The sequence below is a fragment of the Prunus avium genome, chromosome 5, assembly GCF_965620075.1.
Source record: "Prunus avium chromosome 5, drPruAviu1.hap1.1, whole genome shotgun sequence".
Taxonomy (NCBI): domain Eukaryota; kingdom Viridiplantae; phylum Streptophyta; class Magnoliopsida; order Rosales; family Rosaceae; genus Prunus; species Prunus avium.
Window position 1 is genome coordinate 26,373,742 of NC_142288.1, and position 26,983 is coordinate 26,400,724.

Genomic DNA, 26,983 nt, shown 5'->3' on the forward strand with positions numbered 1-26,983 from the left:
GTGTACCCATAATTTGAAGTCCATCAACAACAAATCAAATTTGCAACTGAAACTTGATAGAAAAACATTACTTTTTTCCAAGCACAAGATAAAAGCAGGAACATTATTTTCATTAACTATTATTACATTTTTCATGTAGTTTGTTCCTTCAGCCTTGATGTAGGAATATGGGTATGTATAGTTTCACCTCTTCATCAGGGAATGAAGTTTTTTACTTAGAGGCAATGGCACCAGCCTCACTGAGAAGGGGCAGAAGGAGACCTGCCTGGTTCTTCTCTAAAACAGCTGCATGATCCAAAAAGAGAATAAATAAGTAAACTGAAAATCAACTAAGTTGAAATGATTTGAGGGGTCTTTTGTTGATATCAAATTCCACTGAACATGATATAAACAATATAGCATATGCACTTACAGTCACAACCACCAATGTGTTTTCCCCCAATAAAGACATTAGGCACAGTCCTTTGTCCAGTCCACTCTGCTAGAGCTGCTTGAGTTTCATCTCCATCAGCTTCAAAAATAAAATATATGAATTCCCCAACAATCTAGGATTAGAAATTCAGAAGTAACTAACATAGAAAACCCATCTTCTTATTCTTATGACACTAACAGTCATGAACTGTAAGCAAATTGAAGAAAACATCTGACTTATAACACTAACACTAACAGTCAGCAACTCATAGAAAATACTTTCTTTCTCATTGAATTTTAAGTCTTGAAATCTTCTAAGACTAAGCAATCAAGAAAGTCCAAAGAAGTAGAATATGGTAATTGTTGAGTCCTCAGTAATGAAATTGGGAAGTCAATTCTATCAAAAGCAAAAATTGATAAAAATGGGTTGTGAGAGAGAGAGAGAGAGAGAGAGAGAGAGAGGACTTACTTCCCTCATCCAGTTCAATGACCTGGTAAGTTGCTCCAAGCTGAGTAAGCAGCTGCTTTACCCTCTTGCAATAACCACAGTAAGTCTTACTGCCCACAAAAAATAAGAAATAAAACATCAAGAACAAGATAATACAGTAAAGCTAATGAATTTCTAAATTAGATTGGGCATCAAAACTAATTGGTGCTGGAACCCATTTAGTTCCACGATTTATATGAAAATGGAACACATGAATCTGTAAATTGGTTAACAAATTAGTTTCTTTTAAAAAGAGCGATGAAAAACCTGAAGACGACAACTGGGTTGGAGTTAACGATGGTCTTGACCTTGCTGACCGCCATTTCAAGCTGTTCCTTGCTGATACTCTTGGTTAACAGAGAACCCATTTGCTCTTTTACACGTCTTATGTTACATATGGCGACAAATATATGAAGATGTAAGATCAGACACAGAGAGAGAGATAGAGACACAGGTGTTGAGCCTGGCTGTTTGGTGTCAAGAAATTAGAAGAAGAAAGAAAGATGCAGAGACAGGTGTTGGAATCAGATTCCGCATGCAGATGCAGCCCAATAAAAATCTGGCAGCTTCCACGACAAGATTAAAGAGAAATGAGAGAGAGAGAGAGAGAGTGTGTAATTGGGCTTTGGATGGTGCCGTCGACCAGGGCCGGCCCTGTGTGATTGAAGGCCCAGGGCAAAACTCTAAGAGTGTGCCCTTTATTCATAAATTATTATTATTTTAATCAAATAATTAATTGAGTGCTGCTATTTTTATCATATTGTCTTATTTTCCCACCCACCATATCTTTAAAATTTTAAAGACAAGTTTATCTTTTTGTAAAATAACTTATAAGGACTTATGTAACTCATCTTAAGTGTAAATCCAGCATGGATGTTAACAATTTTAAAAAATTATTTTAGAATATTAAACAAACATGAAAAACTTCATCACTTCCTTCCCAGGCTGCACCAAACAAGCCACCACCCAAACACCACCAGCCACCTAGCAACCACCATCTACCACAAGCCGAATAGCACCCACCCACCCAGCTAGCTCTCAAGACACCTAATCCCCATCAAACCAAATTATCCATAACCCATTCTAAATAATTACCGACCCAATTTGACAAAACTCATTAACTAGTGTATTGCAATTTGCAAGTATGAGAATCGATTGAAATAGCCTTCCTCACCATTTGAGACAAAAATCAAAAGCCTGATAAGAAAATCCTTGTTTAGAGAAACCTAGGGAGGAGATGCGTGCTTTGGGTGAGAGAGAGAGAGAGAGAATTCTTATGTCTGCCACCATTGGCGGACCCATAATTTTTTTAGCGGAGGTGCAATATTGACTAAGTATGAAAAATGATTTTTCGGAATAATCATTTTCTCAAGATAATTTTTGGCGGCTTTTATTCCTTACACATCCAATAAGAAAACTTGATTTTATGGAATTTTAGTATGAAGTATATATTGACTTAATGAGCCATCATTTTTAGCATAAATCGTATTTTGCACTAAAACCGATTTTTCATATTTTTATTTGGTGGGAATTTGATTTTCTAGTATTTTTATTTGAATCCAAATGGGGGGTACTTCCTTATTTACATTGTAAACTTAAGTAAATTGAGTAATATAAAAATAAATGAAAGTAAAAGGACAAAGACATTTACCTTTTACTAAATGTTGAAAATGGAAATAAGGTAATATGTACACCAGTTGAGCATAGGGTCAATATAATGTAGCCATACCCATTACTTTTAGTTATTTTATATTTTTATGAGCACTTATAATTTTGTTTTGCATATACATATATATTTTTTTGTCTGCTCATATACATATATATAAGCTAATATAATTTTTTTTTGTGCCCTTCTCAATCGTGGGCCCCGGGCGGTGGCCCTGGTTGCCCTGGCCAAGGGCCGGCCCTGTCGTCGACTGTGTCGTTTTTGTTTTTGGGGATCGACTGTGTCGTTTTCACTTGGGAATATACGCTTCCTCACATCAGCTGTAAAAATAAAATAAAAAAGGGGCAGGCGCCTAGGCGGGTCTCCTTTTTTTTAATAAAATAAATCGTAAAGCCGCACGGCTATACTGGGGTCTTTTTTTCTTAATTTTTTTAAATAAATAGTATGGCCGCGCGCCCATACTACGGTGATTTTTTAAATTTTTTAAATTAATAGACTCCTAAAAAAAGGGCCACCTAGGTGCTAAGTGGGTTCCGTATAGCCGCACGGCTATACTGGGTTCTCTTTTTATAATTTTTTTAATAAATAATATAGTCGCGCGGTCATACTGGGTTCCCTTTTTTATTTTATTTTTTTAATAAATAGTATAGCCGTGTGGCCATACGCTTTAAATATATATGGGGCTTTTTTTTTTTTCCATAATTATTTTTCCCTAATTTCGGCACGGCATAAATAAATAGTATAGCCGCGCTCTTTAAATATATACTGGAATCCTATATTTTTTAATAATTTTTTTCCCCTGATTTTCGCATGGCCTATAAGCACACAATGGAAATCATCCTATTCAATCTTTTCTTTTCTATGATAACTTTTTCCCAATTGTTTTTGGGTTACAATTTTTTTTTTCTTAGACCAGTGAGCATACAGTGACATATTTTGTATGTTGACATTGTGCTTAATGTCCAAACCGACCTCGTTTAAAAAACAATTCCCTCATACAAAGCTGGTATGCTGCATAACCAAAAATGCATGGAATACAAGCTCCAAAGCTCACTGTTTATATCAATCTTTTTCCCTACAAACAAGAGTATCTCAACCAATCATTGTGAGAGCCATGTTGCCTTTGAACTCATCATCATCCAATCCTAGCAATAACTCGTAGTTAGGTGAATTCTGTCAAACTATACATCATCTGTTGAGACTAGAGAGAGAAGCAATTGCAAAACAACTTGGAGGATCTTGCTGTTGGGAAAACTCTGTTGTCTCACTTCGATGCAAAAATGGCCTCTAAATCTTTGTACAACCCTGTTGGTTTTGATTTGAAATCAACAGAAGAATTTGGAGTTGAAGAGCTACCACTCCTCTTGGAGCTCCAAAAACCACTCCATCTAGGACGAGTGTGACTACTTGAAGGATCATTTGTAACTCCACTTCCTTCTTTACTAAAACTGGACTTTGCCAGCTCTCTTAGTTGCTTTAGCCACGGTTTATCCGTGGCAGCTAAGTTCCGATTCCTGGAGCTCAGGTACCCACCGTTGGAAGAACTAGGATCCCTTGTTGCTCCTTCTGCATTTTGAGTCACTTGGAACTTGCTTTCCACTTGGAACTTTTCTTCCAGGGTCTTGATCAATCTCTGTGGGATGAATAACAAGAGGCATCCGATTGAAGCTAATTTCAAACCTGTTAAGAAGGATTTCTCAGCAGGGTCCAGCAGCAATGTTTGTTTGTACAATGCATACCATTCATTGATCATCTGTGCTACATATCCAACTAGGAACAGAAATAGCATGAAAATTCCAACTTTAGTCTTGTCGCCGGCTGAAAATTCCTTCTCCAAGAGAAACAAGCAAGTTGCAAATAAACCTACTTCACTGGAAATGGAGATGATCTCAACCAGCTGAACCTTTTTCTTGATGAAAGGCTTCTTGAGAACAAGGAAGAAAAGCTGAAAAGAGGTGATGCACAATAAGGTAACTGAGGGAGTTTTAGAAGACCATTTGTCCATGTAGACACCAGCCATAACCCCAACAGCAACCCTTTTCAAACACTCTAGCAGTGTGTAGTATATTCTGAGTATTCCAAACACCTTTTGGATAAAGGGTGCTTCTGCATCTTCTGTTTCATCATCGGAGGCAATGATACTTTCACCATGCTTCTGGGGATTGCCCCCAGAAATCTGAGAGAGCATGTACTTTGGGGGGCCTCTTAGGTCTTCAAACAGAGGGCCAAAAATGATTAGATAAACAGAGTTTGGTTGACCTTTCCATGTCCACTGGCCTCTTTTGCCTGGACCAAGGGTCACCCGGACAAGCTCTTGATACCAGTGACATTCCAGGCCTTCTCGATGCACTTCCTTGTATTGAAGGAACTTTCCAAACGTAATGCCAACTGAGAGGAAAAAGAGCAAGGCTAGCAGCAGAAAAGAGGTGATAACCAACAACAGGCTACCAACTATAACCCCAGATGGCATTCCTCCTGAAACCATGGAAGTAAGAATTTTTCACTTTCCCAAAGTCATGAAAGGAAAACTAATAACAAAAGATTATAGAGGCAAAGGCAAAAATTACATAAATGAGAGGAGGAAGGAAATAATTTAGTATTAAAAGTACCTCTAACTAGCGCAGCAGAGGCCTCATAGATACAAGGCAATGCAAGTATTACAAGAAATATTTCAAATCTGGGGAATGTGAGTGCTCCGTAAGAGCTCTGCATCTCTGAATTCTTCTTCCTCATTTTCAGGATAAAAAGGACTAAAACATGTAACAGAATCAAAGTACCACAAATCACAGCTAACCAGAACATGGTCCTGTCGAAATTCCTCCACCTACTACAGGAAAAAAAAAATCTTTATAAAACTAACTACTTCTTTTGTACTCGAAAGCCTATCTGCTTTGTAACATACATACATAAGTGATGGATCTATTTAGCTTACCTGTTCGAGTTATAAGGATTGGAGAGATAGTCAGCTTCAGGTTTCATGTTTTCACTGTCCAACTGCACAATACAACTATCATAATTATATCCACTGTGTACCAATACGAATCACTATTTACAGGAAAATCAAACGTTTCTCACCTCAAAAAACGTTCTGTATTCCATTGGAGTAAGTGGTAACCCATATAGTGAAGTATCCTTACTGAAAATCTCTTCTTCGAGTTGCTTGCTTTGGAAAACTTCTGAACCTTGATTCTCGGTCATGTAGGAACTTGAACTGGTGAAAGGACTAGAGACTGGGAAGCCATTCCCAGCTTCCCAAGGGAGACTAAAGTAGGGAATACTCCACCGTAAACCCCTTACTAGTTCATAATAATTAACTGGCAATGTAACTGCCAACCATCTAGAGAGTGCAAAAACTTGAATATGACAAGCAATTCTCTGAATAAGAGTAGGAAGAGAAGTACATAATTAGTCTTGCAATAATGGAAAAAGATTTAATCATGCAATTATCCATTTACTAAGTTGATAAAGCGTCAGAAGAAGTTTAGTGTCGTACAAAAAGATTTCTTGCTGGATCAGATGCCAAAGAAGATGGTCTGATAAATGACCAAAGAGATTGAAGGCTTGCAGTTGAAATAGAAAGCAGCCCTGCAGCTATGGATGTTACCACAAAAAGAGCAGTAGCAAATGCAGATATGACAGAAGCTATCAAAGGCACTGAATCTGCACATATTGTCCATAACTTATATCATTGATAACATTGATAACTAGGAAAAAGTAGAAAAAGAAAACTCCTCTAAATTCAAATAGTGTACCGTTGAATTGCTAGTAACAATTAACAAGGAAAAACTCAACCCTTACAGTGTGTCACACGAAGAATATTTGAAGCTAGATTTTTGTTTCCAGCAACATCCCCAGATATGTTTTCAGGAACATTGACAGAAACCATATTGTCAACTGCTTCTATTTCGACAACATATGTGCTCCTACTTATTTCGCGAAAACTGTAGAGTAGTAAAATTCTCAATATAAGTGTACACATACCTCATATGTATGTATGCATGCCATATGTGCATGTATGAAGGCATCTATTTATAGGAAGGTTGAAAAAGAAGAATTGCTTGCCTTTGTAAGCGCCCACCAGATAGCGATAAAGAAGAAGAGTTGAAGCCAAATACAGGCTTCATGAATTTGACTAATATGGGAATATTGTGTTCTCTTGTTTTCATACTTGAGGTTGTGCTCAACTTCACAGTAGGCCTTTTTGAATCTAAGTTGTTGATATCCATATTACCATTAGAAGAAAAGAACAAAATATCAATTATGTGTACCCAAATGTAAAACTTTAATATATACCGAAAATCAAGGTTCGAACTTGAGACCTCTTCCAACATTGGGAAGAAAGGTACCATGAGAACATACGTAATAAGGCACATCAGTTCGTACCAAATAGGAAAGTTGCTGGTGAGATTGGAGAAACTGGAGTCCCTTGTCTACTTATTATCAAGTTTGAATTGAGGCTCACTGTGATGATAGCAATGCTAGACATGTTTGCAACCTGAAACAGAATCAAATGACCACAAACTAAGGATTAGGAGAGATAGGCCTAACACCTTTGACATTAGAATATACGTAATAAGGCACATCAAATCTATGAACCAACTAACCACAAAGCCAAATCTGTGATTCCCAGTGTTATTTCCGCTAGCAGGGAGAAGTGATCCCTGACTTATGTTGAGAGAATTTAAAATTTGCGCAGATGAATTCAGAACAGGTTCTGAGAAGTACACATATATCTTTAGGTTATTATAATTGTTAGTCGCCTGCACTGTCCTAGTTTCACCATTAAGCTGAAGTAGCCTCTCAGGAATATGAATTCTCAGGTTGACGAACACATTTCTTCTATCTGCAGAAAAATCCATGAAAAGAGTACATGTTGAGAACATTGACTGTAATTTCATTTGTGACCAAATGGCTACAACTTTTTGAAGAAAGAAAAAAAAAAGTTAGGTAATTACTCTTCTATGAATATTCCGTAGAGAATGAAAAACAGGCACTCACCAATGCGTACATAGAATCTTGAGTTTTCTGTTCTTACAAATCTGTTTCCGGCAATATCAGTGCAGAAATTCTTATCCATTACCAGGACCACTCGTCCATATTGAACAGAAGATGACAAGCCCACAACAAGGGAATATTTGAGGTTTGGCTGAAGAATACTGAGTGAAGATGGGATCACTTGGCCAGCACCATATACTAGCAGCTGTAAAGAAAAAATTAAATAGAGAAATCTCTCAAATTACTTTTCATTTTTCTTCACAACACAATATCACTGACCAAAAGAATACTGAGTAGCACATTATTTTCAGTTTGCCACCTACTCACATTGCAAGTGTTCGCAGACAAACATCCAAAGCCTCCTCCACCGGAACAGGATTCACTGAAAGAAATATTAACAGAAACATTTAAAGCATCCGTAAAAGATCTAGAGGCAGTAACAGATGCTGTCGGGGGCACTGTGTCTGCAGAAATCAATACAACTTAATATTAGAACAAAGTTCCAGGCTGCCAATGCATTCAAACTGATTCAAAAATTTCACTCCAGTAAACTTCTTTCATGGAAAGACACTTTTTTGAAATGTAGCTTTCAAGCAAGGATAGCATTACTTAGATTTTGCATTTTCAAAAAGATAAATGCTCAAAAAGGATAAGGGAAGGGTTCTTTACCAACAGTCCAGTTATGCAAAGCACAACCAATTCCTTGAGGCCCATTGGTGCAGACCTCAAAGGTATGATTTCCATCCTGCAACCCTGAGTAGGAAACCTTTCTAGTTCCACAATTTGAACCCATCCCATCATCCAGCTGCATCATGGAATATATATGCGGTCTTCAGTTTCAGTATAAGAAACAACAGAACTCCAACATAAAACATAAAGGAAAAAAAAAATGATAAAGCATTATACTAAGATAATTACTTAGGAAATACCAAGGGAAATCAAGGGAAATTTTTTAATTTAATAACAAGAGTTCTTCTCTGGTACAAAATAAACAGATAAAAGAAAAGGTGAGTTATTTGTTGCTGCATAAATTTGTATATCACTTTCCTGAATAAATGCATTAAAACATACGCTAGTCACTGAAAACCACAGTGAGTCAGTGACACAGAAAGAAACAGAGAGAGATAAGGCACCCAAAATTCAAGGCAAAAACTAGCTTCAAGATGTGGTAGAGTTTAACAAACCTTACAACTGAAGCTACAATTTGTGCAGGAGGCCGCATTCCCATCAACCAAAGCTTCAAATGCAAATGTGGCTGAGTTCAGATGAGAGAATGCATGTGGAGCCTTCAAGAACTTAACAGAAACCTCTGAACCATCAGAGTGTGCTTTCAAAAGCAATAGTGGAAAAACCCAAAGAAGCAAAACAGCCCATGAAGTATTAAGCAAACCCATCTCAGATGAAGACTCAAATAGTTAAATTCAGTGTGAGTCTGAGTCTGACATCTATCTACAAGCAAAAGAGAGACATCTGTGGGGTTTGACAGAAGAGTTTTGAACAATGAGGTCAGGGCACCACTTGATAAATATGGTAGTGAAAAATGAAAATGTATTTGTGTGTTGAGAGAGAGAGAGAGAGAGAGAGAGAGAGAGAGAGATTAGAAAAAATAATGGAGGTGAGAGAATAAGTACTTAGCAGGATGAGTTGGGCTGTTTAGTGGTTGATGAAGTTTCAGATAAAAAATAGTGCACTAGAGAGTTGAGGCTGGCGGGCATTGTAGTACAAGTATTTTCCTGGGTAGATAAGAGAGAGAGATGACAGAGACTGGAACGCTGCGGTTTTTGGCTATAAATGATCTGCAGCTGCAGGGCTCAATAACCAAAAATCTCGGCCATAAAGTTTTAAAGTGGGAGCTCTATAAACCATGATTTTGTAAGTGTTCAGAAACAAATTAGTGGTTAATATTTTCCTCAAGTCTAAACTAGATAGCACAAATCAATCAGTTATGAAGTTAAACTGTCGAAGCTTAAAGTTTGATATTTTTTTTGTTGCATTGAGACCCTGATCACTACTCAACTAGATTTTATTGTTTAAAAATTTGGGGAAGAAAAACATTTACACGTGCATGATTAGCTTCCAAGGACAAAGATGACAGAACAGACCCATGTTTTGCTTCTCAGAACTTTATAATTTTATTGCTTCATATTTTATTGGCAGCTAACATAATTAAGTTGAAGTAAAATATACTTCCCTGTCCAAGGCATTTGTTTTCTTAATAGTTGACCAATATGCCTTCATTTTTCTTCTAGTTTCAACAGTTTCATACTATTTTTAAAGGGGTGGGGAGGATTTGGATTGATTTTTTGGTAAGCACTTGTGCTCATGCATGTTACTTCTGCAGCAGATTGCAAAAGTAAACCTTTTGTTCTGCTCCACAAAACCCACCAATCATTTGGTTGGTTAATCATCATGTGATTCTCAAAAGATGAAAAAGCTACCTTGAATAAGCCAAATTGTTGTTCGTCTTTCGGTCTGTCTTCAATTACAACCAGTGAGAGATCAAAATCGTGATAATTGTAGACCATGCCCGCTGATTTAACACCATTTATTCTATGTCTTATATGTTTTCTACTGCATTATTCAAAGGAAAATGCTTGCTTGGGGTTGGGGACCATCAATTTCCAGCAGTAATTGTAAAAACCATTGAAGAATTTATTGAACAAGAGGGAGTGATTGCGTCTTGTTGTGGTTTACTTTTAAGGCCCCACAGTTGCGTTGAAGAAATAGCAAAGACAAAAAATGTGGAAGATGATTGTCAGATTGTGAACCCTAGTGACAATTACATTGATTCTCACTATGTGATATCTAATAGGTCATGGAAGCTCAACCTCAAAAACATTATCTCTCTCTCTCTCTCTCTCTCTCTCTCTCTCTCTTGTAATACAGTGCAAGAAGGAAAGGAAAATGATCAAAGATCCGAAATAGGACATTGACAAAATAAAAGGTGACAAAACAAAAGAATAATCCTTAGAGCTATGTGCAAGAGGACCTCCACATGTTCGGAAAATCTTTCTTCACTTGGGTGAATCAAAATTGGAGATCAAAAAATTGGGTGAACCCAAAAAAAAAAACAAAAAAAGGACCAGCAGACTGCTGATTTGAATGAAAGGTGGCCCAAATGCTCAACAACATTCTTCAGCTGGCGGGTCTGAATTTTGTACGATCGATGAGAAATTAGATTAAGTCCAAATTCTATTGAAGCCCACAGTGTCAAGCCCTTTCACGCTTTAGCCCCACTCTAACTTTTCTATTCTTGTCTGGTAGGAAAATTCAACCTAACTCAAGGACTCATTCTTGAGTCTCGACTTTTGAAAGTAGCAAAAGCAGGGCCCCTGTTTCAGGGTTGCTGTCCGATGAGCTTAGAAAATAGTAATATGTTAGTTGTTTAATCCTAAGATGACCAGAACTTACTTGAAGAAAACAATACAAAATCCACTCAAAACAATCGAGGTAGCAAAAGCAAACCCTGTTTCATGGCTAGCTGTCTTAGCTTTTGTTCAGAAAGCAGTAACCATGTTCATTGTTTAATCTTAACATACCAGAACTTGAATTTCTTATATTACTTAATACAAAGAAAAGATGGATAGGTTTCTTCACTAATGCATACCGAACAAGGTACGAATGCCGAATCTCAAAAGTGACACCATTGGATCCTTCACAACTCAACTAAAAAAATTTGCTCAAAGCACAGAATCCTGCAAAACACTTTCTGGCATCCACAAGCGAAGAAGCCGGTCATAAAACGAGCAAGTAGCAACTAAAGTGCTATTCCTTTTGCCTTCACGAAACGATTTCTCTCTGTGCCAGTCAGCTCCATATGCAAGTGACTCATGCTTACTGTATGTTTCAATTACTTCAGCTTTATCCCCATTAATCTTGACAACTGAAAATCCGTTGTGCATACAAGCTGTCAAGACTAGACCACTTACAAATGGATGGTACTTGATTCTCCACACTCCTCCTCCTAGGCAAATTGAGGTCTCATTAACTGGTCTTGCTATTGATCTTATATCCCATACCCTCAGGTATTCATCATAGCTACCAGTAAGTACGGTATTCGGGTCGTTGGGGTTTTTCACTATGCAGCAAACTCCCATTGTATGAACCTTGGTATTCTGAAATGCCAACTTGGAAGGGCCGTCTCGCAAATCCCAACAACTGAATTTGCAGTCATCTGAACCAGTGTATACTAACTGGGGTTGGTGGGTATCAAATGAAGCTGCCCAAACTTCAAAGTCATGCGCTTTCCATAGTTCTTGTGTCTCTAGTTGGGATTCCACTATAGAAGCTATCGAGACCGAACCATCCGATAGCCCCACAGTTATAGATGTAGCTGAAGGGTTCCAGTCCAGGCAAAGGCACATGGCAGAACTGATTTTTTCATCAGTTATCTCTCTCAAAGAAAACCCTGCTTCAAATATTCAAAATACCAGTTAAAAGATAAGAACAGTGATCATAAGCAGACTTATAGCTTTGCGGATTCAGCTTCACTCAAAAGTTAAAAGAAAGCTAACATATTTACATCGCCAAAACTTAAAGAGCACATTAAACCTTTGGCTCTGAAATTGAACTAAAAGTACAATCTTGGGCATAGCCATACCATACCTTGTGCTTCATCTGAACAACACTCAAGACCATGAATTCTCAAGTAACCATCAGCATCAGCTTGAGCAAGAAGAGGACTCACACAGCCTCCAACCGGGTTCCACTTTATATCAAAGATACCCGCCGTTTCAATCCGGCGAAACAAATCAAGGCGACCTAAATCAGCATCAACATTGAAAAGTGATATGCTCCCAGCTCGGCTCGGCCGATCACCCTCTTGCAATGTGTACGTTGAAGCTGCCAAGACGTGGTGGTACGAGTCGTGTGGACAAAATTCAACGGCGTCAGCATTGCCGTCTAAATTGCAATGTGCCACATCCATTCCTGTATTGTTTCCGAACAAATTATAACTCGTTCAAGTTTTCAACGTCGACTGAAAATTACTTAGGCATTTCATCAAACACGTTACAGACACAACTTCAAGTGATTATAATGCATGCAAAACGTTGGCTTTGGCCAAATTAATTTCTCATTTTAAATGGTGTTATAAAATAGAATATTGTAGTTAAATATTGAAAAATAAATCTGTAAGCTTGAGAGAGCAGCAGAATATAGGACCAAAGGAGAAGAAGAAGTTACCGTTGTTCGTTGGCGGTTGTTTCTTAACTACAAAGCGGGTACGTCAAACTGGAAAAGCGAGGTTGGGTTGTGTTTGGCCCGTGTGTGTTATTACGCACAGAGTAGAGACGCGACTAAAGAAACAAAACCGTTCACCCCAAACACGGCCCAATGATATATTCTAAATTCGAGGGAGCAGAAATCAAATGTGAACAGTCAGTGCTGCCCTAACTATTCTCTGTTATATCAGGGTAGAATGGACATTTTATATTCTTCGTATTTGTGAATTGGCCCCAATGCCAATGCTATGTAAACTTTTGCACTACTTTGGGTTGGGCCTTGGGCTTGTAGCTTTTTCTTTCTTTTTGGGCTTAATGAAATAGAAATATCGTCCCCACCGAAAAAGAAACGTTCAAGTACTACGTTCTGGTCCAAAATAATATTCAATACTCCTTTTTCCTATTTCTTATTTTTGTCTTCAAAAAACAGAATATATCATCTTTAAAAGCTCGTTTGGGACTGCTTTTTTAGGAAGCACTTCTACTCATACGCTCTTCTAGAAACAAACACTTTTCTTGTAATGATGTTGAAATTTTCATAAGAAATCGAAGTGCTTATTGAAAAAGCACATGACATATGCTTCTCCAGAAATTGTTTCTATGACCCATAAACACTTCTAAGTTTTTCTGCCAAATACTGTCAAAATTGTTTTTAGCACTTCTAAAAGCACTCCCAAACATATCCTAAACCTCCAAATCCCTTGTCAAGTGAAATATACTTATGTCATGTCTCATATGTCATGTGTAGTCATCAAAAGTAAATTACTTATTAGACGGTATCCCAAAATAATTAATTTTAAAATAATGAACTCGACAAATGTATTAGTGTCGCATGCATTGAATGAATTATACATAAAAATTACTACTCATATCAATTTTTTTAAGGGGGCCTCAAAGTTTGATACATATGCATTATAGTAGTTGGATTTGCGGCTAGGCTTATTATTGTGTCCCTTTGCTTTTAATGAAAATAGCCAATAGATGGGAGTTCTAAAATCATTAGTTTGAGTATTTCAATAAGGTTTGGGAACAAAATGATCAAGCTAGAGAAATATACAAAGCCAAAGGCCATACATACTATATAATAATATGGTCATACGAATAGGAGCGTGTCGACATGAGAATTGCTTTTGGAGACATAAGCTTGTGGCGAATCAGTTTTATTCCGATGGGTAGGGTTTTTTAGTCACGTTTCTCAACCCTAATTCGGCCGTCGATCTACTTAGGTTTAAACTTTTACTTTAATCATCATTTTTAATGTTTCATTATTATATAATTCTTATAATTTGTTGTGAGAGTGAAAGTCGTCGTGCTAATCTTGCACTATATTTGTATGATATAGAAGATTGGCTGCCTTAATTTTTCTGTTAAAAGAAAGTAGCATATGCTTTGCTTTGCTGCTTCATAAACAATAATTAACCTAGCCCGCCTTCGTTATCAAAACGTTTGACGTCTTTCGAAATATTCTCTTATCAAATAGTTTAAGAAAATAGAAAATAGAAACTATGTTTTCGAACTATTACGTTTTGCTGGAAGAGTTTGGTATTCGTTGTCTTAATTTAATTTGTCTAAGGAAAAGGGTAGGTACGTACCTTCATTAATAAGGTGCTAATTATAGGAGATTAATTTGATTAAACAGGAATCAATTGACGGAGAAGAGCATAATAACATGAAGAGGAATGACGAAAGTGACGAAAGTTATTGGTCTGCAGCGCATGGTATATCACTTAATTCTTTCACTAAAATCACTCTCTCTAGTCACTCTCTCGTACCGATGATATTACTACACTTACACTCTGTGTGGGAGTAGGAGTTATCGTACGCAGTGGGCGACCTCCTTTTTCTGAATTATCATATCATATATGCTTATAAGTATTTTATTCTTCTGCCTAAACCAAACATTCAATTCATGCCTAGACTCCCTTTCTTACGCGTGGACAATACCAGGCTCGCTCCTCTTAGGCCATATTTAGCGACTAGGATTATATTGGATTAAGGTATAGGATTGGATTGTATTGAATTGCATATTGACGCTAGTGTTCTAGGTTTGTGTTGCGGATCCCAAATTTTGGGTTCAAGGTCAAAGGGATTGGAATAATGGGATTATGTATCCCGTATCTTTTTGGTAGGATAAGTTATCTTGCAAAAAATGCACATAATAGGATTATAGTGGGATTTGAATTAGCTAATCCAATCTTAATACTTATGCTACCCACTAATTGAGGCTAATTTGTGACATTTGGTGACTAAGATTGGATTGGTTTATGAGGTAGATTTGGATTACATTTGATTGGAAAAGATAGCACTAATCCAATGATGTGTTTGGTACTACACATGATTAAGGGGCTGGATTAATTGAAATGTGTTATTACATGACTTAGTATAATCCAATCCAACTTAATCCCAAACATTTTGGTAAGATTAGACATAATTCAATCCATGTTGTTTTTAGGACACCTAACATTTGACTAGGATTAAGAAACTTATCAAATTACATAATCTAACTCACCAAACATGCGTTATGTCATAGTTGTGTTCATGTCAAGTAATGTTTAAGATGGACATGTTAATTTGAATCATCATGACAAAAATTGCCACTCGTAGAATACCCAATCATTTTCTTCTGCAACTTTAACTATTACTCTTGATGAATCATTGATCGTCGATCTCATTTTGTACACACCATTCATTGACATTACAAAACAAGAAATTTTTTCAATATAAAAAATGTCAAATTTCGTACACACCATTTATTGGTTGTATTGTATGATCCATTGGTATTTATTTACTGGTGTATATATATATATGTGTGTGTGTTTTAAAAAAATGTAATGATACATAAAATAGAGCATGAAAATAAATAGTGTAGATGGGTCATGCCATGCAATGGGTTGAGAATTGAGATGGCCTTTTTGTAGTTTAGTCGAGACTCGAAAGGGAAGTGACTTCCGACGCTCTGTGCAAAGATTTGGACCAAGTCATGATCAGACAACTGAAAAGAAGTTCAGCTGAGGTGAACAGGGGCCAAGGCTCCAGTTTCTCCTTGTCCGTACGCTAAAATTTTACACTTCCCAAGAGACCATCGCTTCATATATACAGTAAGGATCAATTTCTTCTTGCAAATAAATCCCTGTCTACAATTAGTTTATATTCTTTCAGTTTATGAGGTAATTTTGCATATACATCAGACCGTTAAAGTAATATTCAGTAATTAATTACATACTAATTATAATTAGTGTATACATGGAGAACGAAAATAAATGCCAATTATATTTTCCTAAAATAGGTATTATGTAGCAGGGGTTTATAACTCAAGTAACTAAGAACAGTTATGAAATTCCAATTATATTTAGTGTATACATGGAGAACGAAAATAAATGCCAATTATATTTTCCTAAAATAGGTATTATGTAGTAAGGGGTTTATAACTCAAGTAACTAAGAACGGTTATGAAATTCAGTGTTCGAATCCCTCCTCCAACCCTATATCCTTTGCATATATATATATATATATATATATAATGTGAATTTGGCTCAATTATGTTACTTTACACGATAAAGATAGAGGTGACAACAAACTATTTTTTAGAAGCATTTCTCCGAGCATGGATGGAATACATGTTGTTGACCTTTTGACTTTATGTACAACTTCTACATATACATACAGCCCATTAACTACTTATAGTATAATTAATTAAACAATTAATGTGTGCTCTCTCTGTGGCCTCACACTTCCACTTTCCATGTCTATAATTACATAGCTAGCTCTGGTCTTTTTGTCTTTCCCTAAGGCTAAGCAGATATATAGCTCCTCCTCCTCCTCTTTGGAAAGCCAACAATGATGGAGGAACTGTACGGCCTCGCCTCATCGACCCCGGCTTCAGGTTTCAGCTCTGATCAATACTACTCTTCATCAATGGCCATGCCGGAGAATCTATCGGTTCCTGATCATCATCAGCATCAGGTGGAGGTGGACTGCTACGACTACTACCACAAGAGCGCCTTCGAGCCTTTGGCGGCGGCTTTGGGTGACCGGATGCCCGGGCTGCAGAGGCCCGACCCCGTGTTTTCGGGTTGCTCCTCCGGTGTATCGGATGCTGCTTCGGCTGTGGCTGCTGGAATAAATAATCAAAGAGAAAGAGGAGGAGGATGTGGTTTGGGAGAGGAGGTTTCGTGCGAAATGAATGCGAAGATCGCTTTACATCCTCTCTACCCCAAGCTTCTTCAAGCTTACATCGATTGCCAAAAGGTGGAGTAGCAGTTGCTCTTAATATATATACATATATATCCGTTTGGTTGCTCAGAAAATAAAGAAATTAATTGGGTAACCCAAGAAAGAAAGGCAAAAGAATCTAATCCAAATTGAAAGCAAAACGAAAAGAGAAGACCAAGAAATTAATGATATGTGTTAAATCAGTCTCTCTAGTCTAGAGGGTCAAGGGTTTTGTGGTGAAAATTTTTCCACGAGGAAGATGAAGATGATAACTACTAATTAAGTCGATCACTTATTAATTAAGTTGCTTAATTAAATTGTAAACTAAAACTCTGATTAATTTGTTTTTGATTTGGCTCAATAAACATGTGTAGGTGGGAGCGCCACCAGAGGTGGCAAGTGTGTTGGACGAAATCAGGAGGGAAAGTGATCATCTAATTTGTAGGAGAAGTTCAACTTCAGCTTCAACTTGCATGGCAACTGCCGATCCTGAGCTCGATGCTTTCATGGTCTCTCTCTCTCTCTCTCTCTCTCTTTCTCTCTCTCTCGGTGGTTGTTTCTCTTGTTCTTATGCCTAATCTAATTGTTTTCTCTTTTTATTTATTTATTTTTGTTGCGTAAAAAAAAAAAAGGAAACATACTGCGATATATTAGTCAAGTACAAATCGGATCTTACGAGACCTTTCGATGAAGCAATCACCTTCTTAAACAAGATGGAGACGCAGCTCATCACTCTCTCCTCCAATAACACTACTACTAGTACTCTCTCTCTCTCTCTCTCTCTCTCTCTCTCTCATTAATGAACTAAATTTTGTTTTGTTTTGTTTTTGTTTTCTGTTTCATTAATATTTGTGCCTTGAAGTTATTACATGCATAATCCCATGGAAACCCAGATCAGGAAATAGCAATAAGTCAGCTACAGGCACAAGCTGTCTCTCTCATAGCCGTAGGAAGGAAGAGAGCATACTGTAGTTGTTTGGATTCTTATACTTCCTAGGCTCAGTTCCCTTTATTGGTTCTCATTAGACAAATTAAATTAAATATTAAAAAAGCTGCTGCACCTCAAACAAACAAACGTTCAGTTTATTTATTCTTACTGACGAAACAAAAATTAAAGCTTTCACGGCTCAGATATATATACACATTTGGCAAAGTATATATATCACAGCAGAAATTTAGAAACCCTAAAAGAGATCCTTTTCTTGTATATCCCTGGAGGACTAGGTGTGCACCTGAGACTTCCTTCGGTGCTATGATGTGAACGTTTTCTCTATTATGAAAAGAAACTCGCTAGTACCCAGATAATTTTGACATCTCAAAATTACACCAATGACAGTATATATAGCAATGAAGGTTATTTACACGATTTTTTTACTGTCTGTTTTCTTCTATGGTTTTAGTATGTAATTCGTCTGTAGCTTATTTATGTTATAAAGATGCTAACATGATTGACCAGTTTCCAAGGCAGTGTTTGAAATTGTAATGTATGCTTGTTCTTTGTCACACTATAAGGCATATAGTCTAAGGTTTCCCATTTGTCATGATTTATAGAGAACGGAAAATGAAATTAACTCAGTTGATGTACTTGTTCTTGCTTTGGCTAGGGCAAACTTATTGGGAAAATCATATATAGCGTTCGCACCATAATAACGTTTGGATGTCCGCATAGGAGAATTTATGTATATATAAATATACATGGGATGGGGTATATGTAGGCTCTCAGCCAGTAAGTGATTGGCCTAATTTTGGGTGCATACATCAATGGCCCATGGCTTTTTTTCTTCATATGGTAGTACTAAACTTTCTTTAATGTGGATGCACTCCCTCCTAAGATCTCTCCATACTAAATCTTCAAGTTTGGATACGATCGAGTATGAGTTTTAGTGCATGCCATGGGGAAGGAATAATAAATTTACTTTGGGAAAGGCATTGTACTCGAAAGACTTGTTAGGAATATATAGTTTCAAATGGCCATCTGAAATAAACAACTTTTTCTTGTAATCATCCACGCCAATGCCATCAACACAATTAGCTTCCTTACAGAATCTTTTGAAGAAGATTAAACTAGTTATAAATATATACATATATTCCTTTGATTACTGCTGATCTCCTACTTTTGAGGTTTGTGTATATGCTTGTATAATGGCTGAATCCATTCAATTTGTACTTGGTACATATGGAGTTTGTCGCCAACAAAAGTTATTTTAATGTTACTTTTTACAGAGATATAGTATGGTATATATGCTATTATTTTTGCACAGCTTTGAAAAAAAGCTGCTTTCATTTGGAAGTTATGGATTTTGTTTGGGACCTCAGGTGTGGGAAGCCTTGTTTTAATTAATGGTTTGGGCATGCCAGAAAACTATATATAGTTTAAATTTGAAAAGGATTCATCGATCGCCTTTATGTATGGCACCTGGCTTGTGAAAGCTTCTGAACTGATCATGTGGTTTGAGTGCTTTTCTAGTCAATTGCATGCTTGAGCTGGCTTCTTTGAATTTTCAATTCCTATGGCACGAGGATGCCCATGCAAGCCTTTCTGGAATTAGGCTTGTGTTTCTTGTTTATTCTTGTTTGAATGTCTTTTCTTCTTTCTGTTTGAATGGTGTTCTACAAGTACACCTTTATTTATTAGGGTTCATGTTTAGGATAGTTATTCACTCATTATATGATTTGAACCAGACCATAGGCTGATAGACCATCTTGACCAACATTAATGCCCAGAAAATAAATATAATAATGTAGAAATCTCCATTATTCCTTATTTTAAAATGATATGTACTAGTGTAGTGGTTTGGAGCATTTGCTCTTTCAGGAAAGGTCTCGGTTTGAGTCTTAGCATCCGTATATAGTGTGTGTGAATTTAGTATATGTTATCCTCACTATTTGTGTTTGAACATTGCTTTGTCATTCCATCTTGAACTTCGCTTTTGCTTCATCGCCCTAAAAACAATGAAACTTAGAAATTGATCTAGAGATATTTGATCTAATGTAGAAATTTATTCCCAGTAAAATGAAAGAAGAAAGAAAAAGAAGTAGCTGGCTCAGTACTCAGTAGGCTGTGTTTGCTCACTGTGCATGCACGAGAGGTGTGATATATCATTTCATGCTCTACTGTGCACCCACTAGCATATGCCTATTGAGGGCGTTGAAAACCGTGTATTATACTATTATTAGGACAAGTACAAAACAGAAAGGGCATACGGCATATATACCGCATACGAAGGGTAGAATTGTCATTGTGATCATTGGGTTAGGGGAGGACGAGTGTATGTGGTTGACTCGTTGACCATGGACTCCCGCAGTTGCCGCTGCATCCACAGTAGGGTCAGCTTTTTAAGCATTCAAAATCACTGGTTTAAGCTGCTGCGGTGGCTCTTCCTTCCTATATCTCCATCACCCAATGCTTTTTCTTCCTTCGCTAGGTATGTTCTGTGATTTTCTGCATCCCTCTTTTTCGCAGTAAACTGAGTGTTTCTGGTATTCTCTACATCAATAACATTATTAGGACGCATTTTTCTATTATTTATTTTTTTTTAGAATTTTTTTAATTGAAAGGGGCGATAATATGCTAAATTCACATACACTACATTAGGACTTGAACCCAAGACTTTTTCTGAAGGAGCAAATGCTCCAAATAACTACACTAGTGTGGTCTTCTATGATTTATTTTAACGACATGACAATTTTTTATTTTATTCATGTATCTATGTAGCCTCGATGAAAATTCATTTTTATACTTTTTTGTCAACCATTTTTAGACATCTCATTAATGTACAATTAGTAGGGCATGCTTAAACTAAATGGGGGTATTTTTTAAAATTTTATAAAATAGATAGAATTAATGGGTTCAGTCATTGTGTTTGTACATCAATTATTTTCAATTGGATTTCCACTATATCCCCAAGCTTTTATAAACAGTAGTGTAACATGAAACTAGATATATACAGTCCCAAAAGAAAAAGAAAAAAAAGAAAAAAAAAAAAAAAGGAAAAGGGAAAGCATGGGGATATGTTAATGCTTTTTTTCTGCAACTTTTCTCGGAACTGCAAGAAAATAAGAAAAGTTGGAAAATATATGTCTGGAGTTAATAGACTCCAGATGAAGTGATAGAGATTGGAGAGTGAGCAGGCGGTTTGGTTTTGGCGTGCTTTACGGGTTACCTCTGAGTATGAGATTGAGTTGAGAGAAGAGACAGATCATCCAGTACATTGACTGCATGCGATACGACACAACGAACTTTGAGAAATATTTATTTTTTATATATTAATTCATTGTTTCAAAGTTTTCTTTTTCTCCTTCTTACGAGATAACGATTGATTGTCAGTGGCTGCTTTTTGATTATTGCTGTAAATTTAGTGGACCCCGCCTTCCATGTAGCATGGCTTTATGATCCATCACATCCCTGGAAACACGACTTCCTGCTCTCCATGTGTACATGTGTATGTATCGCATACATGCATGGTCTCATCTCTCATGTATGATCATCAGTAGATGGATTGAGCTGATGGGAGGAGGGGTCCACGGGTGGTGGTACCCACCTCTGCATCCACAATCCTGTTTTATGCCCTTTTTGGATTATGGGGCTCCATGCCCCATGCTCTCGCATAAGTCTCTCGATCTAGCTAAAGGTTTAATCCGAATACTATTTGGGTTGGTGGAGACTATTGATGATATTGGGACGTAGCGGTATTTTGCTAGGTGATCCTTCAATTAGAAACAGATTGTCATTGTATGCTCTAATTATTATTTCTGTTCCATTGCAATCTTCTTGCTCAGTTTTTGCTGAAATTAATAGTTTTCAACCATGCGTGGAACCCATTTCCATAGGGTTTTGTTTAAGGCATGAAGGTGACGTTCATGCATTTCAATTTGCAGACGATGGTGGTGGTTCATCTGATGAAGAAGACTTGAGTGGAGGAGAGACGTCTCCACGAACAGGCGAAGAGCACGAGCTCAAGGACAAACTCCTACGTAAATACAGTGGCTATATAAGCACTCTCAAGCATGAATTCTCCAAGAAGAAGAAGAAAGGGAAGCTCCCGAGAGAAGCTAGGCAAACCCTCTTTGATTGGTGGAACCTTCACGACAAATGGCCATACCCAACGGTAACTCCGAAACAAAACATATATACTAGCATGGCTCTGATCAATTTTAAACAGTAATTAACATCTGTTTTGTCATTGATTTGCTGCAGGAAGCAGACAAAATCTCATTGGCCCAGGTGACGGGATTGGATCAGAAACAAATAAACAACTGGTTTATAAATCAGAGGAAGCGCCATTGGAAGCCATCAGAGAACATGCAGTTTGCTGTTATGGATACCATTTATCGACCCTGTTTTACCAAGGACTGATGACTTGCCATTTACAGTTCCATCTTTACCATTTTGTACATGGTTTGATCATGAACATGACCATTTTTGGCCAATGCCAGAAGAAATATGCTTATGTACTTTGGTTCACCTAACTAGGGTCGACATTATTTAATCAAATACTATAATGTTTAATGTTGTGTGTATTCTTTTTTTGTCATTCCCGGGAGGGGAGGGGATGTTATATTGAGTTGCTTCAAGATTGTCTCTTACGTGAATTAAACCCAATTGCACTTGAGGGGGCAGAGGGAAAGTTTGGCCCACTCTTCCACTATGGTGCCACTCCATGTGCATGTTTATTGTTGTGTTTAGGAGGTGGGGGTTTTCTCATACACTCCACCAAAATGACGTAGGGGTTTAAATATGAGACCAGGGATCTGCAAGTCTTTTTTCAGTGGGCTAGACCCGATTGGCGGCTTTACTTAGGATTAAGCAGCGGTTGGAAATTAAGATGGGCCAAGTTCTCATAGCTAAAGCATTAAATGGCCTATATCATTATCTTGGGCTAAGGCTTGGGCCCGTCGTAGGATCAGACCAGTGCTGAATTACTGTTTAAAAAATGAACAAGGCATCCCCAGTGGTTTGTAGTTTTCTGTATGGTGCTCTCCCCCCATCGGCTGTATATGCATACATGTTTAATGCCATTAGGTAAGGAAGAATCTGATCCAAAGAGAAGGCAAGGAAGAAACACAATAAGTTCTTTTATTATTAATTTCAAAACCCAAATCACGTTTATCACAAGTCTGATTATTAGGATAAGAAATAAGGAAACAGAAAAAGTGCAAATGTTGGGTTGCAAGTTTGCAGAGCTTTCCAGGAAAATTACAAGAATGCAGCAAGCAGATGAAACAATTTTTTTTCTTCTTATTTCTTTAATATTGTTGTGGTGGCTTTCCTATTTAATAATGGAAATGGGAATTAGATAATTATTTCAGCACCTCATGTTGAATTAACATATGATAATTTGCGCCTGAAATTTTTACTCATGTTCCATCATGCAGGAAGTAATCATTAACACAGAGTGAGGGGCCTTGTTTCTTTTAGGCAATCAATCCTGTTTTCACCATCATGTCAGACATTATATTGAAAAGAAAAAACTACAAAATCAAGGTGCTTAGCAGCATGGTAACATGTGATTGTTTATGTGAAATGATTTAGGTCAAAGACAAGTTAGACAGCCAAACACAAACACTTTTTTCTACTTTTGTTGGTGAAAGCATGGTGAAATTTCAGCTTTGATTTCAGAACCATTCTATACATTACCTTATTATAAATTTGGAACATATATGGTTGTAGGGTTTAAGCAAGTTGGGTTCAAAAGATTCTGGGTCCTCAGAAAGTGTCAAAAATGCTGCACTGAGGCGGCTCATTCTTGGCTTTTGGCTTCAAATTGAAGCTACCATGCATGAAAAACGATAAAAACAGACGCTGAGGCCTCAACAACCCCATCTCCACCCAAATAAAGAATACAGAAACAATTATCCAGAGAGATTAACCCGTTGACCAAATTGCTCTGTTTTGCTCTGTTTCCCCTGTTCTATCTCAATTTTGAAACAGAGGAAAACACAGCCAATTTGAATGCCATGCGATTACCAATCTTAACCCCTCAAAGCTCCATTTGCACACTCCTCATAATCTATGCATTCCTTTTCTCTTCCTCTACTTCAGAACCCCGAATCTCCGAGGCGGGTCGATTCTGTGGACATGCCAAGCATAACTCCAGCAGCAACTTCATTCCAAACTTCATAACCGTAATGGACTTCATCTCCAACGATGTCAATGAAAAACGCTGGGGAGAGTACACTATTGCGTCACCTGCACCGGAGGTCTACGCCTTTGCTCAGTGCTACGATGACCTCTCACCGATCGATTGCGCTGCTTGCTTTGCAGTGTCAAGAACAAAGCTCCCTCTATGCCTTCCCTCTACCTCGGCACGTATATATCTTGACGGATGCTTTCTTGGCTATGATGACCACGAGTTCTCCCACCAATCTTTGGATGAGGAGCACAAGAATGTGAAGTGTAGCAGCTCACGAATCGATGTTTCGAAGTCCAAAACAGAAGAGTTTGCTAGAAAGGTTGAGGATGTGATTGGAAATGTGACAGAAAAGGCCGTGAGCCATGAAGGGTTTGGTGTGTTTGAGCAGAGAGGAGGGGTGGAGAATGCGTATGCATTGGCACAGTGCTGGAAGACAATCAATGAAAGCGGATGCAGAGAGTGCTTGGAAGAAGCAGGGGCTAGCCTCCTCCGGGAATGTGTGCCTGGGGTTGAAGGCAGGGCTATGTTTGCAGGGTGTTATCTGAGGTATTCTACTGAGAGGTTCTATGGAATTGAATCTGATTCAGAAGATTGTGGTGAGGCGGGTTTCAATGTTTCTTTCTCTCTCTTTTGAATTTTTATGTTTACATTGGGTTTTGATCAAGCGGTCTCTTTTTCTTGTGCCATGCTTTTTCAGTTAAAGTGGAACATATTGTTGCTACAATTTTATCTGCCATGGTCCTTTGTTTGCTTGTTTTGTTTGGAGCTGTTATGGCCTACAAGAGATTATCAAAGAGAAATGAAGGTAAACAATGCCTTGAAACTACTCTCCTAACTACTGAAAGCCTCTTATTTCTTTTGTTATTTTTCTACATTTTCTAAGTTGGTTCTTTATCCTTCTGCTCTCAGTGTACAACGGTCCTATTCAGATATCAATTTCTATACACAAGAACAATCTGAATTTCAAGTACGAAATGCTTGAAAAGGCCACCAATTTCTTCGATGCCTCGAGGAAATTAGGCCAAGGAGGAGCTGGTTCTGTGTTTAAGGGAGTTCTTCCAGGTGGGAGAACTGTTGCAGTTAAAAGATTGTACTTCAATACGCGGCAATGGGTGGACGACTTCTTTAATGAGGTGAATCTCATCAGCGGAATTCAACACCAGAACCTTGTTAAGCTCTTGGGTTGCAGCATTGAAGGTCCAGAAAGTCTTCTAGTCTATGAATATGTACCCAACAAAAGCCTTGACCAAGTCCTTTTTGGTGAGCTGGCCAAATCTAGTAGAAGCAGATCTTCAATACCAATTTCTAAAATTTTCTTTTCCATCAATAAAAGTTTATGTCATGCAGATAAGGACACACTGCATATTCTAAATTGGCAACAAAGATTTGATATCATCTGTGGAATTGCTGAGGGGCTTGTGTATCTTCATGGAAGTTGTGGAGTAAAAATTATTCATAGGGACATAAAAGCCAGCAACATTCTGCTTGATGAGAATCTCATTCCAAAGATTGCTGATTTTGGGCTTGCCAGATGTGTTGGTCCTGATAAATCTCATCTTAGCACAGGAATTGCGGGTACATTGTAAGAAGAAATCACTCCCAGTAATTTTGTTCCACCTTTTAGTTTTCGATGTGTTTACACTCGATTGCTGCAAAAGGTAGAGCCATGGGGTAAAAATTAATCTGATATTTTTGTTGTAGGGGATATATGGCTCCTGAATATCTTGTCCGAGGACAGTTAACAGATAAGGCTGATGTTTATGCCTTTGGTGTGGTGGTTCTTGAGATTGTGAGCGGCAGGAAGAATCGTGTTTTCGCAGAGGGCTCAAGTTCAATTCTCTACGCTGTGAGATTCACATCCCTGATACATTATTTGATTGGAGCTCTAAGTTTGGACAATGCAGACCTTATCAATAGAAAAAGAATCCCTTTGAACCAAATTGCATGGTTATCATTCATTGTAAACTAAGTTTGCCCAACATGCTTAGTGACATGCATATTTTTGTTTCTGTTTTTTTTCTTCTTATGGCTTTAGGTTTGGAAGCATTACAAGGCAAGAAATATTACTGAAGCTGTTGATCCCATCTTGAAAGGCGGATTCCCTGAGAGAGAGGCATCCGATGTACTTCGAATCGGGCTTCTGTGCACGCAAGCTTCTCTTGCAGTGAGACCATCTATGACTGAAGTGGTTCAGATGCTGACTGATAAAGAATGTGTCATCCCTTCACCAAAGCAGCCTCCATTCTTGAATGCTAGCATACTTAGTTCAGATGTCTCCAGAACTTCTATGAAGTACTTTTTGTCACAACCAATAGATGGAGGGGGGTCTCCTCCTCGAAAGTCGTCAACCGCTATGCCCTGCAACAATTGAAGCATCTGAACCAAGGTATAAGATAGGATGCAAACTGCATCTATAGTGGGTGAAATGTTTGAATTGAAAGCTTTGTAATTACAATCAAAGCAAATTCTTGTAAATGAATGAGGGAATCTTGTGTTAGAGATAGAAGATTTTGCAATGTAGTCTTGTAGATGTAGTTGTCTTTCTTTATAACTTATTTTGGTTCTTGTGTTTGTGTCCTGTGGTGAGTAATTCATCAATATGACAGTCACACCGCCACGTGATGTTACTAATTCAATTATGTTAAAGCACGTATATCTATATATTAACACTATATTTTATTATCCATTCATATTATAACACGTAAATTAGTAATAGCACGTGTCTATACTATCACTTAGTAGTTTTTTCTGGTTCGAATCACGCTTAGTAGTTTTATACAATTAAAACATGAAAGCAAGAAAAGAAAAATGTTTAAAAGCTCCTAATGTCAACGGCATGCAATGCAGAGAAAGAGTT

General features: G+C 37.6%; 5 protein-coding genes across 9 annotated transcripts; 2 read left to right on the forward strand and 3 right to left on the reverse strand.

Annotated features, from left to right (window-relative positions):
* Positions 1–53: 53 nt before the first annotated feature.
* On the reverse strand, positions 54–1,467 carry GRXC1 (Thioredoxin superfamily protein). The gene is made up of 4 exons (XM_021970336.2): positions 1,166–1,467; positions 881–969; positions 413–511; positions 54–285 (listed from the first exon to the last, which is right to left on the reverse strand). The coding sequence occupies exons 1-4, from the start codon at positions 1,264–1,266 to the stop codon at positions 212–214; spliced, it is 363 nt and encodes a 120-aa protein (XP_021826028.1). The 5' UTR covers positions 1,267–1,467; the 3' UTR covers positions 54–211.
* A 2,019-nt stretch (positions 1,468–3,486) lies between these two features.
* Positions 3,487–9,457, reverse strand: LOC110766914 (uncharacterized). Of its 3 annotated transcripts, none has more exons than XM_021970329.2 (13): positions 8,744–9,457; positions 8,229–8,364; positions 7,887–8,023; positions 7,563–7,764; positions 7,169–7,407; positions 6,948–7,059; positions 6,627–6,771; positions 6,363–6,505; positions 6,058–6,224; positions 5,640–5,939; positions 5,497–5,558; positions 5,174–5,388; positions 3,487–5,039 (listed from the first exon to the last, which is right to left on the reverse strand). In XM_021970329.2, the coding sequence occupies exons 1-13, from the start codon at positions 8,951–8,953 to the stop codon at positions 3,829–3,831; spliced, it is 3,279 nt and encodes a 1,092-aa protein (XP_021826021.1). In that variant the 5' UTR covers positions 8,954–9,457; the 3' UTR covers positions 3,487–3,828. The 3 variants fall into 3 exon arrangements, with proteins under 3 accessions (XP_021826021.1, XP_021826019.1, XP_088109714.1); XM_021970327.2 differs by having other exon boundaries at positions 5,174–5,391; positions 8,744–9,456; XM_088253588.1 differs by lacking the exon at positions 8,744–9,457 and having other exon boundaries at positions 5,174–5,391; positions 7,887–7,941; positions 8,229–8,344.
* A 1,509-nt stretch (positions 9,458–10,966) lies between these two features.
* Positions 10,967–12,936, reverse strand: LOC110766918 (Transducin/WD40 repeat-like superfamily protein). Of its 3 annotated transcripts, none has more exons than XM_021970333.2 (3): positions 12,744–12,936; positions 12,165–12,488; positions 10,967–11,970 (listed from the first exon to the last, which is right to left on the reverse strand). In XM_021970333.2, exons 2-3 carry the CDS (start codon positions 12,484–12,486, stop codon positions 11,240–11,242), a joined length of 1,053 nt encoding a protein of 350 aa, XP_021826025.1. In that variant the 5' UTR covers positions 12,487–12,488; positions 12,744–12,936; the 3' UTR covers positions 10,967–11,239. The 3 variants fall into 3 exon arrangements, with proteins under 3 accessions (XP_021826025.1, XP_021826027.1, XP_021826026.1); XM_021970335.2 differs by having other exon boundaries at positions 10,967–11,967; positions 12,744–12,935; XM_021970334.2 differs by lacking the exon at positions 12,744–12,936 and having other exon boundaries at positions 12,165–12,737.
* A 3,560-nt stretch (positions 12,937–16,496) lies between these two features.
* On the forward strand, positions 16,497–22,502 carry LOC110766917 (homeobox protein knotted-1-like 6). The gene is made up of 5 exons (XM_021970332.2): positions 16,497–17,029; positions 17,368–17,502; positions 17,626–17,752; positions 21,872–22,101; positions 22,191–22,502. The coding sequence occupies exons 1-5, from the start codon at positions 16,619–16,621 to the stop codon at positions 22,347–22,349; spliced, it is 1,062 nt and encodes a 353-aa protein (XP_021826024.1). The 5' UTR covers positions 16,497–16,618; the 3' UTR covers positions 22,350–22,502.
* Positions 22,503–23,612: 1,110 nt separating this feature from the next.
* Positions 23,613–26,779, forward strand: LOC110766916 (cysteine-rich receptor-like protein kinase 1). The gene is made up of 6 exons (XM_021970331.2): positions 23,613–24,722; positions 24,824–24,931; positions 25,036–25,386; positions 25,474–25,708; positions 25,828–25,972; positions 26,162–26,779. Exons 1-6 carry the CDS (start codon positions 23,951–23,953, stop codon positions 26,495–26,497), a joined length of 1,947 nt encoding a protein of 648 aa, XP_021826023.1. The 5' UTR covers positions 23,613–23,950; the 3' UTR covers positions 26,498–26,779.
* The last annotated feature ends 204 nt before the right edge of the window (positions 26,780–26,983 follow it).

Bases quoted from the DNA above. Each gene is read 5' to 3' on its own strand.
- LOC110766916 (XM_021970331.2), top strand. From the start codon at position 23,951: ATGCGATTACCAATCTTAACCCCTCAAAGCTCCATTTGCACACTCCTC. The intron at 24,723-24,823 runs GTGAGGCGGGTT...ATGCTTTTTCAG, and splicing joins ATCTGATTCAGAAGATTGTG to TTAAAGTGGAACATATTGTT. The intron at 25,709-25,827 runs GTAAGAAGAAAT...TTTTTGTTGTAG, and splicing joins ACAGGAATTGCGGGTACATT to GGGATATATGGCTCCTGAAT.
- GRXC1 (XM_021970336.2), bottom strand. From the start codon at position 1,266: ATGGGTTCTCTGTTAACCAAGAGTATCAGCAAGGAACAGCTTGAAATG. The intron at 970-1,165 runs GTTTTTCATCGC...TTTTGTGGGCAG, and splicing joins AACCCAGTTGTCGTCTTCAG to TAAGACTTACTGTGGTTATT. The intron at 512-880 runs GTAAGTCCTCTC...TTATTTTTGAAG, and splicing joins CATTGAACTGGATGAGGGAA to CTGATGGAGATGAAACTCAA.
- LOC110766917 (XM_021970332.2), top strand. From the start codon at position 16,619: ATGATGGAGGAACTGTACGGCCTCGCCTCATCGACCCCGGCTTCAGGT. The intron at 17,503-17,625 runs GTCTCTCTCTCT...AAAAAAAAAAAG, and splicing joins CTGAGCTCGATGCTTTCATG to GAAACATACTGCGATATATT. The intron at 17,753-21,871 runs GTACTCTCTCTC...TTCAATTTGCAG, and splicing joins CTCCAATAACACTACTACTA to ACGATGGTGGTGGTTCATCT.
- LOC110766918 (XM_021970333.2), bottom strand. From the start codon at position 12,486: ATGGATGTGGCACATTGCAATTTAGACGGCAATGCTGACGCCGTTGAA. The intron at 11,971-12,164 runs GTATGGTATGGC...GAATATTTGAAG, and splicing joins TTGTTCAGATGAAGCACAAG to CAGGGTTTTCTTTGAGAGAG.
- LOC110766914 (XM_021970327.2), bottom strand. From the start codon at position 8,953: ATGGGTTTGCTTAATACTTCATGGGCTGTTTTGCTTCTTTGGGTTTTT. The intron at 6,772-6,947 runs GTACGAACTGAT...TCAACAACTTAG, and splicing joins ACCAGCAACTTTCCTATTTG to ATTCAAAAAGGCCTACTGTG. The intron at 6,506-6,626 runs GCAAGCAATTCT...ACTACTCTACAG, and splicing joins TCTGGTGGGCGCTTACAAAG to TTTTCGCGAAATAAGTAGGA.